The sequence below is a fragment of the Lethenteron reissneri genome, chromosome 39 (genome assembly GCF_015708825.2).
Source record: "Lethenteron reissneri isolate LAM-NWPU_2019-01 chromosome 39, ASM1570882v1, whole genome shotgun sequence".
NCBI classification, from domain to species: Eukaryota; Metazoa; Chordata; class Hyperoartia; order Petromyzontiformes; family Petromyzontidae; genus Lethenteron; species Lethenteron reissneri.
The window spans coordinates 6809827-6825993 of NC_083817.1; the positions used below are offsets into that span (position 1 = coordinate 6809827).

Here is a 16167-nt window from a genome sequence, read left to right on the forward strand (position 1 = left end):
CAACAATCGCATCGCACACAGCACCTCGCAGCACAATACACCAAAAAAATATATATTTTTTTCCCAATTAAGCCCATCGCACAAGGTAACCCACAAATAATACAGCGCAAGATACCCGACGCTCCCAAGTTAATAATTAACTTCACCATCAAGATAACAACTCCACGCAGCAGCGCACACACACAATTTGACACTCAGCAAATACAGCAGACTCTCCGTCCATTCTCAACACACGCACACACTTACATTGACACCAAGCAACAAGCAGATAGCGCGTTCATCGTTATTACACACACATACACACAGTCCGAACCGCGCTCCGCACAATCGAGTCATAAGAGAAAACCAAAATAGCCCCCCGGCCCTCGAAAGATGAGTGAGGTGTGTGTTAAGGCCGGGTGCGTATCGTTATGACTCGCCCTGGGCTGCAGCAAGAAGAGGACGGCAGGGTGGCAACTTGAGACGCCTCGCAGAACTCGTTCGGCGACTTGACGGCTCCGTTGTCACGCACCCGAGCCAGGACGGGAAGCTCCCGCCCCAGCAGCTGCAGCATCGGCGTCTTCTCCTCGCAGCACCCCCTCGAAAAACAGCAGCTCACAGCAGGCTGCTCACCCCGCGGCACCTCCAGATGGCAGCGCAAGGCTGCCTCTCCGCCGCGATGTTGAAGATGGCGGCGTCCTCCCGCCGCGGTGAAGACAAGATGGCGGCTTCCCGCCGTTTCTCCCCTGCCACGCCCAAGATGGCGTCTTCGTGCCACGTGGCAATGGCGCTGGCAGCGCAGGAAAGGCAGAGGCCTGCGGATCACCACCGGGCCTCCCCGTCGTCGTCCTCGGCGTGGTGAACTCACACAGTCGCGCCAGCACGATTTTCAAGGTCCCCATCTGCATCGTCATCTGTCTCCATCGTAAGTTGGCGTCCTCCGGCACAGACAGGTCCACCGACGCGGCGACACCTTGCTCACCCGGACCCGTACTCGTTCCAGAGCGGATCTCCTCTTCCATCGCAGGCAGGTCCACCGTCTGAGGAAGGTCGTCGTCGTCGGATGATGTAGCAGATGATGGCGCAGGAATATTCTTTTTTCTTTCTCTCAGTTGTTTTGAGATGCCGTTTCACTTCTGACACCAGTGTAATAAAAGGACTCAGACACTTCTCTCTGACTCCGTGTCCTTTATTTGGGGTTCGCGTTCTCCTTCCCACACGGCACTCCTCCTGAGACTCTCTCCCTGGCAGCCCCACATCTGCCTTCGCTCCCGTGGCCTTCCACGCTCCTGCAGCTCCGCTGCAGGCTCTTGGTACAGCCCTCTGGCTGCTCCCCCAGCAGCTCCATCGCTGCTCCCTGTTCCTCCGTGCGTGGCGATCTCGCCACCTCCCAATGTCAGCCCTTCGTGGCCTCTATGGCTATCTCGCCATTTCCTACCTCAGCCCTTCGTGGCCTCTGTGGCTATCTCGCCATTTCCTACCTCAGCCCTTCGTGGCCTCTGTGGCTATCTCGCTACTTCCTACCTCAATCCTCCACTCTCTCTTCCACCCCGCTGGCTGGCGCCGTCATGAGCCCCTCAGCCACCAGGCTGAGGCACGGCGACCACCCAACGTGTTCACCACCCTTCACTCCCCCGACTGACCCAGATAGCTTCCTGTCTCCCCGCTATAACTTCTCCCCCACGTCACCCTGACTCCTCCCTCTTGGATCGTCATATCCGCCCCGCCCATTTACGCCCGCATTACATTTGGAATACATTAGCGTACATTATACAATAATGTATGAGAGCAGTGCTATCTTACCAACATCTTTAAATGTATTAGATCATTATACACGTGACTGTGAGGGATTCCGTAATGGCAGAACTATTTTTTTTTTAGAAACTGTGTTGGTAGTGGTGCAAAGGACAAACAGAAAAAATGGAAAGAAAATCTATGATCAGGGACATTTCAGGCAATGGCCATTCAAAGGGCAAGAATGGTCATTATTATGTTTTCCTTTTAGGGTTAGTGTTATCGATGGATGTGTTACGTTTACTGAAATTATAACATTGGGTATGGATTAATGCAGAACATACATTTCACCTAATTATGTTCTCTCTGGCAGTACGACACTTCCCATGATTGAATCTTTTGAATGACCTTTGGTTATTTTATTTGAAACGTAAATGCGTTCATTAAAACAGTATATAACAATGCATATTATTTTAAAAGAGCTTATTTAATACTAATCCTCTCCAAATGGAAAACACTTCAACCTGTCAATTAAAAACTGTTTAACTGTAATGTTTTGTTTTTTAAATGTCCCAAATTTGCATTGTGAAAGTCAATTGGTCACGTTTGTTCTCTCTGTTCACAAAAAGAACCATTTTACAAAAGGACAGCTTATTATATATATGGTTTCATGTTCTAAGCCAATGGTATTTGTGCAAGTAGTGAATATACTTGTTTATATTGTGAGATTATTTCATGTGATTTGTCTCGGAAAAAGTATATCAATTGAATTTAGAAGGGCAAAGGTGCAGCACTTGCAATTATTTGGTCACGCCACTCCTGGTAGAAGGGCCTTTGCTGGAGGGAATTCTAGAAAAAAAACTCTTTCGTGCTTATTTTGGCCGACTCTTCGACACTGATCAGATATCTTGGAACATTTACAATCCGAGTACTTGTAAAAATTGTGGATTTGCTCTTCAACAATTCGTTCCTGTACTAGTAACGAATTGGCATATATTCTGCTTACGTGACAACCTTTACTAATTGGCTGTGTCGGGTGGTGGAGGGTTTAACGACACATTTTTATTTACCGGATTTAACCCCGACAAAACGATGTTATGAACAGTGATGTGTAATCACATAAGACCGTTCAAAATCCCTCTCTTAACACAAAGCATAAGCTGATGCATAAGGGTTGTAAAATAAATATAATCAGATGTGGTGTGAAGATATTTATGTGTGTGGGAAGTAGGCTTACCACCTATGAGGTACACAACGGAAAATATCATGGGAAGAAGTACATATCATGATTCCAGAGGATGGGAAAACTACGTGTGAGTTGAGTGCTATTACTAGTTGAGTGTTATTATCCCAAACAGCTTTGTTTTTTTTTTCGTTGATGACTGCTGCGCATTTTGGGCCTTTGGGCTCAGCAACTGTGTTCAAAAAAATCCATTTCAAAAAGAGGATGAGCAATATTTTCCATGAGCCAGAGCAGAAATCGGTACCACCAAAGGTGGCACAATTTTCCTCGTACCGATGTGTCTTCATGGCTAATACAAGTGAATCACGTACTTGATAACTCAGTTGCTCCGAACGATTATCACACGATTTACTGAACCAGTTAAAGTAATGCCACCTCAGGTGGTACCAACAAATGTGACATCTGTTCCGAACCAATGGGAAAAGCAGGGACAGGTTGCAACCCACGTGGGGAAGCACTGAGTTGAACATTTGAGAATAAAATGGACAGGCGCAGACAATTCAAGAGATTAAATAACTGCCCCTCTGCTATTGTTCGTACAAATGTTTGCACATGTCCATTGTTGTTCTCCGATTAACCATCAGCTCTTCTTTGTTCTGTTTGCCATTTTGATTGAACTGTTCAATAAGAGCAGTCTGAATTATTTATGGACCACATGTTAAAATATTACGAATTATATCCGAGCCAAAATGGAAGAGAAGGTACAGGACGCAAAATTGAATAATACAGATATGTGGATATGAAACGAATCACAATGTAACTAAATAGTCCAGTTTCACACTCACAAGAATGCACAATAAACAATGATATTTACAAGGTAGTTATGTACGCATCATGTTTCCACTCTGCTCAAAACATTACACAAATTATCTCAAACAATATATATAAAAACAACACTCGGTGCAAGCTTCAACTTGCACCTTCATTTCAAAGATAATTCATATTTGGCTTTTCATATCATCGTGTCTGCAACTCTTAAGGTAAGTAACAAAAATATTATTTACAAATTATGTTGTATGTGTGATGTTTCGAAGTATGTGCAATCAACAAGTGTTTGGACAATATATACAATTGTACTATTGTTTATTAACTAGTCTCTTTTATACAGCATATATGTATAGAATTCTGATACTCTTATTAAAAGAGAAAATTGTGCTGGAAATGAGTAAAGGTGAGCACTTATATTAACATTATTACAGTGTCCCCAGTGATTGAACTTACACTCGACAGTCCTGCACTCAAATCCATATTTACAGTTTTCACAACTTACACATCGCTCACTATGAAACCTGAACGTAACATTGCTCGCATAAATCAGACGAAACTGCCATCAGACCACACAGACACCTGGTCAGTCAATGAAGGTAAAAAAAACGACCATAAGCTGCTATCGTTTAGTTTGTCTTATCTATTTTTAAAATAGTAAGGTGACAGAATTGTTCCAGATGCTGCCGTCCCTTTTGGCATTGTCCAAGGGGTTATAAAAATCAAATCATGGTCGAGCAGAGTTTTTTTGCCCCAAAACGTCGCTCAAGGTAGCCCGTTGGTGTAAATGCCATTCAGGGGCAGGTGATAGGCAGGGTCTTGTGGCTGATAACTAAAAACGTTGCAGGGCAGCAAAGTTTCACGACGTCCAGTCCAAACGGTGGCCGGCACCTCCAGGCCACCACCGCTCACGCCACCGTCCATCACTCCCGCGCCGCCGCTGTCATCAACGTCGAGCGCAGGGCGGCCCTGTGGCAACGTGTTCGAGTTGTTATTCCGCTGTAGACTGAAGGGGTGTGCACTGGTGGGCAGTGAGCTTGCGAGGCCACCGCCGCCGTCGCCGCCACCGCCACTCGAGGCCTGGGTGGGATTGATCGCAGCCTTGATATCGCTGTTCTCGTAGACGTGCGTCTCCAGGCCCCAGTGAGCGGTGCGGAGGCCGGGAGTCTCACGCCTCCCGGTGGTCCCGGCACCCCGCCGATGTTAGACATCGCATCGTGCTGCGAATACTGTGCCCAGCTCGGCAGTTGGGTGCGTGTTGATGCGACGCTGGCGGCGGATGCGCGTAGCTGCTCCAGAGCCAACAGCTTGGCAGGGAGAGGCAGTGCGCGGGAAGGCAAGGGCGCCTCTGGAATCACTTTGGTCGTCTCGCCTCCGCCTTGGTGCCAAGCCCGTGGCTTGTGGGCAGATGTGCGGGAACGGTGGTTGTGTAACCGCCGTCGAAATCCAGCGCTTTCTCCAGCAAATGCCCTTGCAGTTTCCAGCCGCAATCCACCGTGATTTCTGAAAACGTCTCCGTCTCGCGGACGTCCGGCGATGACGATAGAGTGATTCTCAGGAATCCTTGCAGGCTCTCGGGCTGGGAGCATAAATAATGATGAACATTAACGGGTGGACAACAACACAATACACTGTTCATGCAATAATGACATCGTCAACACATTATCTATACATATGATAACTACATTGGCTGATTGGTGATGCAGTACTCGGAGCACTCTGCCGTGAAGCCAGTGGTGGAAATTCTATATTCCTCTAGTAGGCGTGCGTATATCCATAAGACAACCGCTGTTGACTTTCCTGGTCTGGAACTCAACGTTATACTAAACATGTGTCCATATTGGATCATATTACGAGAGTTAAAGTGTCCCCCCTGCCACGATCCCCATAGCAGATGGATAGGGAGAGCTCATCTAATGCATGGACACTTTCCATATTAGTTGGAAAGCATTAGAAAGAAACGTCAAACACATGAGAACTTTTGCCAAACAGGTGCCTGTATAGGACCAACCCCCACATTTGGAACGGCGCATGAACTATAGCAACATGACGCACAGCGGCTTGGCCAATGTACGCCTCATGCTATAAAAACTGAGAGAATACCCAACTGCGCTGTATTCGTTTAATTTGAACTGTGCAATACAGTACCTTGCTGAAGTCAATGTCCCTTGCCCAGCTGCAGTTTTTGGGATCCGGAACTTTGTGAAAAAATACATGCTTCATTCTGTGAAAACACAAATGAGAAATCCACGGGCAAACGAGGCAACGTTTACTTTCAAATGGTGACCAAAAATAACCATGTAAAATCTTTATCAGTCTCTTGTTTTGTCCTTGGGTAATATTATCACGTCTTGGTGTAATGTCGAGCTCTTCCACAATGTATTTTCTCTGCAATTATTGATCTGAGTGATGAATTTGCTATTATCTAAAATACACCATTTGTTGTACTGCATTCGAGGCGAGGCGTAGATAATGATGATGCAATAACGGAACCATATGTGCTGCTATTGTGTGAATGCAAAGGCCTGCCGAAGGGACATCAGAAATTGGCCTGTGACTTGAATCGTGTCGGGTCGTTTTATAAAACAATGTGGTGCACTGCTAGCCAGAAAAAGTTCGGAATGGATTATTTTTGTCCCATAAAACAATACTAAAAAGTAACCACACGCAGTTATATTCCATTGCATGCCTGTGAGATAAAAATGTGAAGAAAAAAATAGAACTTCAGAAAGAGAATTATCCATCATTATCATCATCATCCATCGTGATATATCCACTGCTGGATGAACGCCTCCATAAGCCGTCATCATCTCCCACAGTCTTGCAATGCAATCATCCATCTATCTCCTCTGCATGAGCTGCATTCATCATCGCTCTATCTTTGAGATGGGCATTCCTCTTGGGCGATGTTCTCTCCTTTGACTGCCATTCATTCGTTGTGCTCAGTCATTGCTCGATATTTCTTCTCGCAGAATGTCCTGCCCAAACCCACTGACTTTATTTCATTTATTTACAAGAAACTTTCTATTTTACCGGGTAAGCCCACTGTGCGATAGCTATTTTTAGAGGTGATCTGGCGACACGTGAAAGCTAATCGAAGTCGCTTATTATCTATCATACGTGGGAGTTTATAGTGGCAGCCAAATATGTAATCTAAATGTATGTTTTTAATTGCAGAGGAAAAACTGGAGGAAAATCCACAAGACCACCACAGGGAGAAAACACGCGGACTACAAATATACACGAGTCAATGTGGGGATAGAATCCTGCTTACGAGTCAAGGGAGACAACATCGAACCACTACAGACAATGTGATGTCTCTAATTTTCATTTCATTGCGAAAAAATTGTATTCGTTTCTTGCAATTTCAACCCTCTGTTATCATCGTGGGAGATACAACAACACGGAGCATAAACCATCATTTAAACTCAAGTCATCCTCGCAGCCGCTTCTGGCCACTTTCAGATGCGCTTCTGCGGCCGTCTGGAACGCTCTTCCTTCCGATACTAGGAAGCCACTGGAGCTATCTCTTATAAATCTAGATTTAAAACTTTTAAATCTAGATTTAAAACTAATTTCTTTAGGACTGCTTTTTGTGTTGAGTTTGTTGTCCTTCCTTGCACCACCAATCAGCACGATTTGCTACATACAGCGAGAATTAAGTTCGACATACATACGTGTGTTGGGGACTCGGCGGTGCCTGGCCAGTAAATCATCACCTTAGGCAAAAGCCCTAGGCAGATATTAGCATTCGACTCAGAGATGCTTGGCCAGTGAGTCATCTTTGGGGGCAAAGCCCTGGGCAAGAATTGACTAATTGAGAGCGAGATAAGAGAAGGGAGTTTGGGGTGCGGAGCGCTGAAGCGTGGCGTGTTTCCTGCGGTATGACCGGGGATGTTAACTGTGGGTCATCTAATGAAGTGACCCTTTGCGGAACACGGTGTGAGCTGAAGCCTTTCATATACCTACATAATGAGGTGGTCTTTCTGGAAATAATGACTCAGGTAGCTGTCTCTGGCTTAGTGGTGTGGGACCCCTGGTGTAAAATGAGCTATACGTGTTGAACTTCTTTTGCACCTTACGTAGACAATTGTACGTAGCTAACCGTGCTTATCGACATCAAACGAGCCTCTAAGAGACCAATGTACCCACAACAGGGTAGCGGGATCATGGGAAATATGTTGATTAATAACGGCCGATAATCATCAAAGAGACCAATGGAATTAATAAATAATAGAGGTTTTTGGGTGAGATCGCGTAAATATATAAATGTGTCGTTAAAACCCGCCACCACCCGACACAGCTTAATCAGGCACAGACAGATTTGTGGAGAAGTCTAACTGTTTCGTTCCTTATATAGAGGCGTAAATCTGTTGACCACCCTTCTGCGCTCTTGCACAATGTGGGGGGGGGGGGGGTTACTGAGGCAACGTACATTATGCATGTGCATTATGCGAGCTCTTTGAACTTGTCCTTCAAGTCTATTGTGTTTATTAAAATAGCCCTACCAACGGTAGTACTTCAGTTATAATGTACGTTGCCTCAGTAACCCCCCCCCCACCCACATTGTGCAAGAGCGCAGATGAAGCTAATTGTAATTACTGGCGAAACGTCGTACTCAGATTGTAAATGTTGTGGCTTGGCTCTCCAACACACCGGTGTGCTGTACTAGTGATGAATTGGCATGTTCTGTTTACGTGACAACCCTTACTAGTTGGCTGTGTCGGGTGGTGGCCGGTTTTAACGACACATTTATATATTTACGCGATCTCACCCAAAAACCTCTATTATGGATGATATTGGTTGTGAAAGCCTACGTGTTAAACTGGAATTCATAAACACTGTGGAAGGAGTGTTTGCATCTCGGGACATGTTCCAACCGCATATCTCAACAATGTGATATAAATATGCCAGGTTTGGGTATGCCGTCTAAATTAAATTTTTTATATCTTGAATTTAACTCCTATTTCCACTCACTCCATTAAATGGTTCTGCTTTGCCACATGCTCTTGCAATTTTTTTCGTAAGAACTACTAAGAGTCGAGTTGCCACCTCCGAGGTAAAACGAATTGGGGCATTTCATGGGAAAACGAGTATCTTGCAATACCAGAAGAGGGGAGAACTACGTGTAAATGCATTGTCTGGAGTGGTGTATCAATACATAATCGACAAATACAAATTATTTGCGGCCACTACGTCTGCAAATTTGCGCGCGTTACAAATTGAACTATTATTATGAATGTCCCGGCAAGACTTACAGATTTCCCAGAAAAGCTTCCTTTGAAAGAGGGGACTTCCTCGGAAAACCAGGAATGGTGGCAACCCCACACGCATCCAATGCTCTGGCGAGTTACCTGGCTGGGACGATGACGATGCAGATGCATGTGATGATCCCACCGGACAGAAGCAATAGACCGGCAATGAGCATCATGATGAAAACGAATTCACGGAAACCTGCCCAATAGAACAAACACACAGGCAAAAATCGCGCGTGAAAATGCACTCCTGTGATCATCAGAATGATATGCTTTTAAAGGTAGAGGAGCAGCACTACAATTGCTTGCTCATCTCACTGCTAACAGAAGGGCTTCTATTAGAGTGAGCTGTAGAGAACGCTTCTATGCTGGGCAAAGGTATGTATGTACGTTGAACTTCTTTTGCACCATACGTAGTCAACCGTGCGAATCAAATGTCTTGGAAGAGGTGGTATTATCTACACTTTGCACCACCACACACGACCTGACAATTCACTGTGGTTGCACATCGAACTGGCAACCTCTGGATTGCAAGTTCATTGCAAACATGTTACATCATGGCAGCATCCTACGTAACTTTACATTTTACAAAAAATGTTGTCTTCACTCACAGTGAGTCTCAAGGCACTTTGACCAGAATTTAATGATTACATCAAGAAATGTAGGACCTACTACTAGTGAAATTAAATGTAAATGCTTTTTCTCAGTTATTCGTCATCTGTGCTATGACAGCACACAATCACATATATTCTACATCATCACATAATTAAGTATCACCATTGTCATCATTGCTATAACCACAAATTCGACCACCAAATTCATCTGCACAAGTCACACACAGGTCTCAGCACTGAGGAAACTATTTCACGTCAGTTTTACACAAGACAGTGAGAAATAAACAATTTGTAATGCACACAGTTTGTGTTCATATATAGAGGGAGATAATGATTTTGAGGCGAAGGAACCACAATCAAGCGGGGAGGAGGCTAGAACTGGTGCCAACAATTTCCCAAGCTCTGTTGACTTATATTTGGTTGTTTGGCAGAACTCCATATTTGGTTGTTCAGCAAAATCCATTGACTTTCATGCATCATTTCCTTTGGTCGATGTCTAATGGGAATTACCAGATGGTTGCAAAGCTCAATGCTAGCAAACTGTTCTGGAGTTGCAGATGTAACTGAAATAACTGGGGTACAGACAGGAATCACTGTTGGCGATAGCAAAGAGGAACAAGGTGAGAGCTGGCCGTGTCGTGGGCTAGAGGGCACTTTCCATCACCATCCTGCAGGGTCCAGCCAACGGGACGAGCAATGGAGGTCGGCCACAAAGCAGCTGAACAATGAATGTAGCGACTTAGGACGGTGAGGTCAGTGGCAAAATTGTGCAGATCGCGAAAAAGTACAAGAGATGGATAGAGTTTATTGCAAAAAGCATGACTGGTGCCCCTACAATTCCACTCAGGGCCCTCATGACCTCACGGTTAACAGTACTGATCACGATGATGATGTTGAGTGCACTCAATGTTTAAATTCTCAAGGCACTCTAAATGCCAACCAAAAAACCTCCCCGCACCCCGTCTGCACCTCGGTCATCCTCCCCGATGGTGGAAAGTTAAATATTTTCTGTAAATTAGTCACAGAGAAAGCCCTTGTTGAAATGATACCCTGAGGGCACTACCCAGGTCACTGCCCTGCAATGCCGGAACACTGTCGTGCTCACTTACCTGTGACGGCCTTGCTTGTGAGGCTGCGTGGACCCTCTCCGGCTGAAGTCACAGCCGCCACCTGAAGCTCGTACTCCGTGTTGGGCTCCAGCCCTTCTAGGCGGTGGCTGCTTATGCATGTGCCCTCCACTGGTGATGTGCAGGGCACCAGCACTGAAAACAGAGGCAGTGGAACAAAATCATTTTAGGGGTGGGGGGCAGGCGAAGTGTTTTGGGAGGTAGTCAATGATGGTTGGACATTTTTGAAAAATAGCTTCGTAGCCAATCGGATTTATCCAGGATAAATACAGATTCTGATTGAGGTGGAGCGGAGGAGGCACGGCGGATGGGAATTGCTACAGAAAGGATTATTTGAATACTGACATAAACACAGAGACATATAGATAAGCACACACACACACTTATAAAAAGACATGAAAACAGATGCAGACAGATACAGGGAGACAGACAGATACAAAGAGTTACATGCAGAACGAGACACACATAGACACACACACAGACATAGATACACACACGCATGCAGAGACACAGAGACAGACACAGAGACACGTGCAGGAAAATACATAAACACACACATATGCAGAAAACACTAGACTCTTATCCATCATATTGTGTATCCGCCGTTTTTGTCTATCCTCCATATTCATTGAATACACAAAGTAACTTTCAATTCTCAATTAGTAAAAAGCTAAGGTGGCAGGGGCTGGCAAGGGGAAATTACGAAGGGGTGGGAGGTGGGCGTGGAGGGTGGGGTGTGCTATTGTCATTGGTGTTGATTTTCAGTTTAGTTAGGGGTTTGTCGTAAATGGGGGATATATTTGGTCAATAGCCTTCATATGTCGATGCTTCTCTCACGAATGGGGTGCTCTGACGTTGCTCGACAGGTGCAAGGCAGGAATTTTTATCTCGGTAGTTGAACATTCTGAAAAAGGGTTGGGCTAATTCAGTGTCGGCTCCTGCAAAATCTCTCAGGGGGGGCAAATGTCTGGATGATTGATAAGGATAAGGTCAACCCATGCAATGGATACATTAACAGCTTAAGCATGTAAAGGCAACTTCACTTCTTTAATATTAATGAAAATAAAGTGACTCTTACAATACATCTCCTTGTTTGTTTCTATACTCACTATTAATAGAATCCACTCAAGTTTCTTTTATTAAAGATTCCACTCAGTGGCGACAAATTATATTGTTGGATGAAACGTGCTTAAGTATGATGACGTAAGTACGTTAGGGCGAGCCCTCCCGGAAGCCATAGAGAATGCATTGGAGCGCCCGCCGTTCGAAAAAAAACATCTTTGAATGTAAGTCTATGGGGCCACTCGGGGCGATTCTCAGCCGGAGTGAAATCGCCCAAAAAGAGGCGGTACTCCACAGAACGTAGCATGACGCTGATTGGACTATATCCAGAGGCACAGTGACGGCTAGCGTGACTCTGTGGTTGAATGACATTGGTGGTGCGTCGCCCAATCGCCCTAATGAAGAAACCGCCCCTGGGCTAATTCCGTTGCAGAGGGTTTCTCTACTGGGTTTCATGGGCTCATTCTGGGCTTGGCTCATGCAGCCACTGTATGAAGAAACGTCGTCGTGTGTGGCAGATGGCCTTTTTCACATTTGTTTATTGTGTTCCTAATGTCCAGGTAAGCTTGTGCTGACGGGGAATTTTGCCATTTTGGTCCATTTAGCTCATTGGGGCAGGAAGCCACGAACAGGCTGGAAGGCAGCCAGAAACGGACACTGCCGATTATTACTCAAGCTCTTTGGTGTGCCAGGAGGTGGGGGGGGGTCATTGCTCTGTATACACCCAGTGGAGTCATTTTAATTTACATGTCCAAATTGAGCAAATTTGGACCATGAAGTCGTCACAGAGTGGCCTATTCTTTGGCGAAAGATATCTCACGGGATGTTTAAACGTCCTCCGTGAAGCAGATGGCAGGTATTTTTTAAAACGGTTAATACACCCGCAGGATTCATTGCTGGATTTGAACGGTGAGGATGGCATGAATACCGAATATACTAAATTATTGTGATTAATTATTATAAGATGCTAAGCCATTAGTGGTAACTGAGGCTTGTGGGTGGTATAGCGTAACTCACACGTTTGTATGAATTGGCGGACAAACCAACATTTCTCAAGGAGAAAACCACATTATTTGGGGTTTTCTGTCTCAAACTCTGATCCACTCTACCTCTCAGGCCTCTCTCTGTGCTGCGAAGAAGGGCAATTGCCCGGAATGTCGCCCATTATGGACTTTTCCTTTCAAGCTGCCATTATTGACAAATGTTTTGACATTTTTTGGAACTATTTCTGATACTTTTCTGGCTTCTAAAGTGATAGCATATGCGATGGATTGATATTGTTGCGCAATACCTATGACAATATTACTGTTCTGGTATTGTGCTCTTTAAAAAATCCTGTCTTGTTTTAATTTAATGGCAGGATGCTTCTCTAATTTAATTGTGATAGCTTCAGTGAGGATCTTGTCGTCTGCGTTTAGAAGATAGATTGCTCCCTATAATTTGTGTAATGGTCTGATGGAGTGTTCTGTTTGTGCATCGCCGATTTACAGGCTTCAGTGAGTCATGAAGTGTTCTGGATGTAATTGCCTTGGTTACAGCCAACCAATTTAAATAACGTTAAAGTTGAACAACAAATGCAGGGGGCTGCATTGGCAGTGGTGTAGAAGCACATGTTTGAAATATTTTACAACTGTTGTGGACTAATGATAATTATGGTAAATATTTTCACCCAATACAGTATATGTAAACAAGTGAAAAGCACACCGCATCTGCGCACTATGCAAAACCCATCAACCGTTTCTGAAGAAGTGCATTGTGGTCCTCTTGTTTTAGGGTCATCATAAACGTTTCTTTCAGAAAATGTGACTGACTGATGGCAGTAGTGCTACAGAGATATCTATCTCTGTAGCACTACTGTGGACTGGTTTCTTTGTTATATAGTCACCAATGCTCACAATATATACATGGAGTTTCCACTCTGACACTCTGGGGTCCATTTAGTTTGGTTGGTTTTTGCATTATATATATGTGCTTGTGTGCTTTTAATTGTTATGATAGATTTCTCTTGTAATTTACAGATTTTAATTAAAACAAGTTAGAATTCTGGTGTTGCAGAATTGTTTTTGCATGTTCAAATAGATGATCAGGGAGAGTAATATTCCATTTAGCTTGCATTCCAACATGTCTTGGACTATACATACGCTATTGTAAGTGCACTGCAGTTCAAACAATGCATATTTATGGGAAGGACTAACATTTGTGCGTAATGCTATAAACACTTTGGTCCTTGAACATTTCAGCTCATACAAATACTGTACTGTATTGTGCAAATGCAATTCACTTCTGAGAAATATAGCAATTCTTCTGGCTAAATCACGAAAATAATCTATGAATAATTTTGTACTGGTGTGGTCGTATCTTTTATTATGCAAACGCAATTGAGTAACATCTCTCATACTGTATAACATCATAACGCTAGAAAATATTGGTTATTTAAATTTATATAGAAACATAATTCTCCATCTTCAGTCATTTTAAATGGAATTTTTTCAATGCAGCTCATACACATTGTTATACCATGCCTGTTTTGGATACACAATACTATTTTGTGCATCACTCAAAGGTTAGATATTTAATTTTGTCATTTGCTTCAGGCACCTCCTTTGTAATGGGTATCTCCATCACTGCAATCCGTATATGCACTCTAGGCTAAAAACAGCCTCAAAACTAGGATAGCGAATGATATTCAGCCTGCTTTCATTCATTTGTTTTCCTTCAAAGTCCCTCGTGGTGTTATTTAGACGTGAGAGAAATTGCAAAACGTCCACGGCTGTATTCATGCTCCGAAGCGAAATACTCGAGGCCCTGTTCAATCGTTACCGCGTGGGCTTTTGCACTCGTGCCATATTGCTCGCCAATGGCGTGTTCGGGATTGTGCCACGCACGATCGTTCGACACAACATCGCGACGTATTTCACTCTCCAGCAGCCGAAGCTCCCAGCGCGCGGAGCGAAACACCACGGACATCGTACCGAACAACGCGCGGTGCAGCCAAAATGCACGCCGGAGCAATGTGTTCACATTCTTGACAAAGCGGCCAACACACATTGGTGATTTGCTCCACAGTCATAGGCACATTGAAGTTTGTTTGCCACAAAAATCGACGAAAATAAGTATTGATATGATATATGTGAGAATGAGCTTCATTGCTCTTCGGATTCCTCCAAGATAAGGAGAGATTCTGATTGTAATAAGGTGTTTATTGCACATTAAACACTACCGTGTTACTGATTAAAGAAAACAATCTTCTGCAGATGTTGGCATCTGCCGCTGCGCTGTGAGCGATATTGATGATCGTAGTGACGAGGACGCAAGGTGTGGTGTCGAACTGCACATGGCTCGTGACCATCAACACTTCAGCAATCACGTAAGCCTAGACATTCTATCTATTTTCATCTGAAGATCACGACAGCGACGACATTGATGACGGTGGTGAGAGTAATGAAGGCTTAACTGCAGTCTGAGCATGCATACTCCGCACCTCGTTTTGCTTGTCCGTCGCCAAACGACGGTCGGTAGTAGATGGCGTAGTGGGTGAGAAAGCCGTGCAGGTGGTCGATGCCCAGGGGGTCCCAGCGGACGTCGCACACGCTCGCGGAGCAGCTGTGTGTCAGCACGTTCCTCGGCGCCACCACTGGAGCTGACGAGCAGAAGCGAGCGTTTTTTGATCGGTATTCATCGTCGCGATGCTTTGCTCTCGCGAGAAGCGCACAGATCTACGGCATTAATCATGGAAGAGGTTTTCTATTTTTTGTGGGAGAGTGTCTCACCTCCTTGCTTCATGTAGGTGTAGGTGCTGCTGCAATTCCCCTCTCCTTGCTGGTAGCTTGCGTACACAGAGACCTTGTACCGCACGTAGTCCTGGAAGTTATCTGTTGAGAGAATTTAAGTCATGTGACCCATACCAACGTCTTCATCTGAGGAAGGACAATTGCCCGAAATGGTAGCATCCTATTTTCATTTCTCTTATAGGGGAGTGTGTTTTTATTGCGTCTAACATGAGAAAAAAAATCTAATTTGGTACTGTCATACATAAAAGCTCTTCATGTAGTCATCAGCAACCATGATTTCTCCGCTACTGCATGAAAGCCTACCCATGTCGACACCATCGCTCGTGGCCTCGCGATACAATAATCGACCCCACTGCTGTACCGCGGGCTGATCTCTCATTGCCCCATCTCTGGGGCAGTAGTCCTCTTGGGTATGTTCCCGCCTTCGGATGCCATTCACCACCAGTATTGTCCACCGTCTATCACCCCTTCCAGTGATGCTCGCTATCCTTGAGGTGAGTTTTTTTTTTTCTGGACGCATCCAGCACCTCAGTGTCGTGATGGCATCAGGAGCCTGGGCACAACTATTTCTTTTGCCGCGCGAGAGGCCTCCCATAT

At 44.8% G+C, this 16167-nt stretch overlaps 1 protein-coding gene across 2 annotated transcripts in view; it reads right to left on the minus strand.

The window, feature by feature from the left end:
* The window catches only part of LOC133351930 (leptin receptor-like), a 39603-nt gene that overhangs the window by 3405 nt on the left and 20031 nt on the right, over nucleotides 1–16167 (minus strand). Inside the window, exons 11-16 of one of the 2 annotated variants that reach the window (XR_009756237.1) lie at nucleotides 15550–15651; nucleotides 15261–15419; nucleotides 10700–10852; nucleotides 9076–9175; nucleotides 5870–5945; nucleotides 1726–5300 (exon numbers count right to left, since the gene is read on the minus strand). Coding sequence is in view for 1 of the 2 variants with exons in the window: in XM_061567544.1 (XP_061423528.1) it covers nucleotides 5076–5300; nucleotides 5870–5945; nucleotides 9076–9175; nucleotides 10700–10852; nucleotides 15261–15419; nucleotides 15550–15651 (815 nt within the window). In the remaining variant the exon portion in view is untranslated. Of the gene's footprint in view, nucleotides 1–1718; nucleotides 5301–5869; nucleotides 5946–9075; nucleotides 9176–10699; nucleotides 10853–15260; nucleotides 15420–15549; nucleotides 15652–16167 lie in introns of those variants that run through there. The other variant, XM_061567544.1, reaches the window with a different exon arrangement.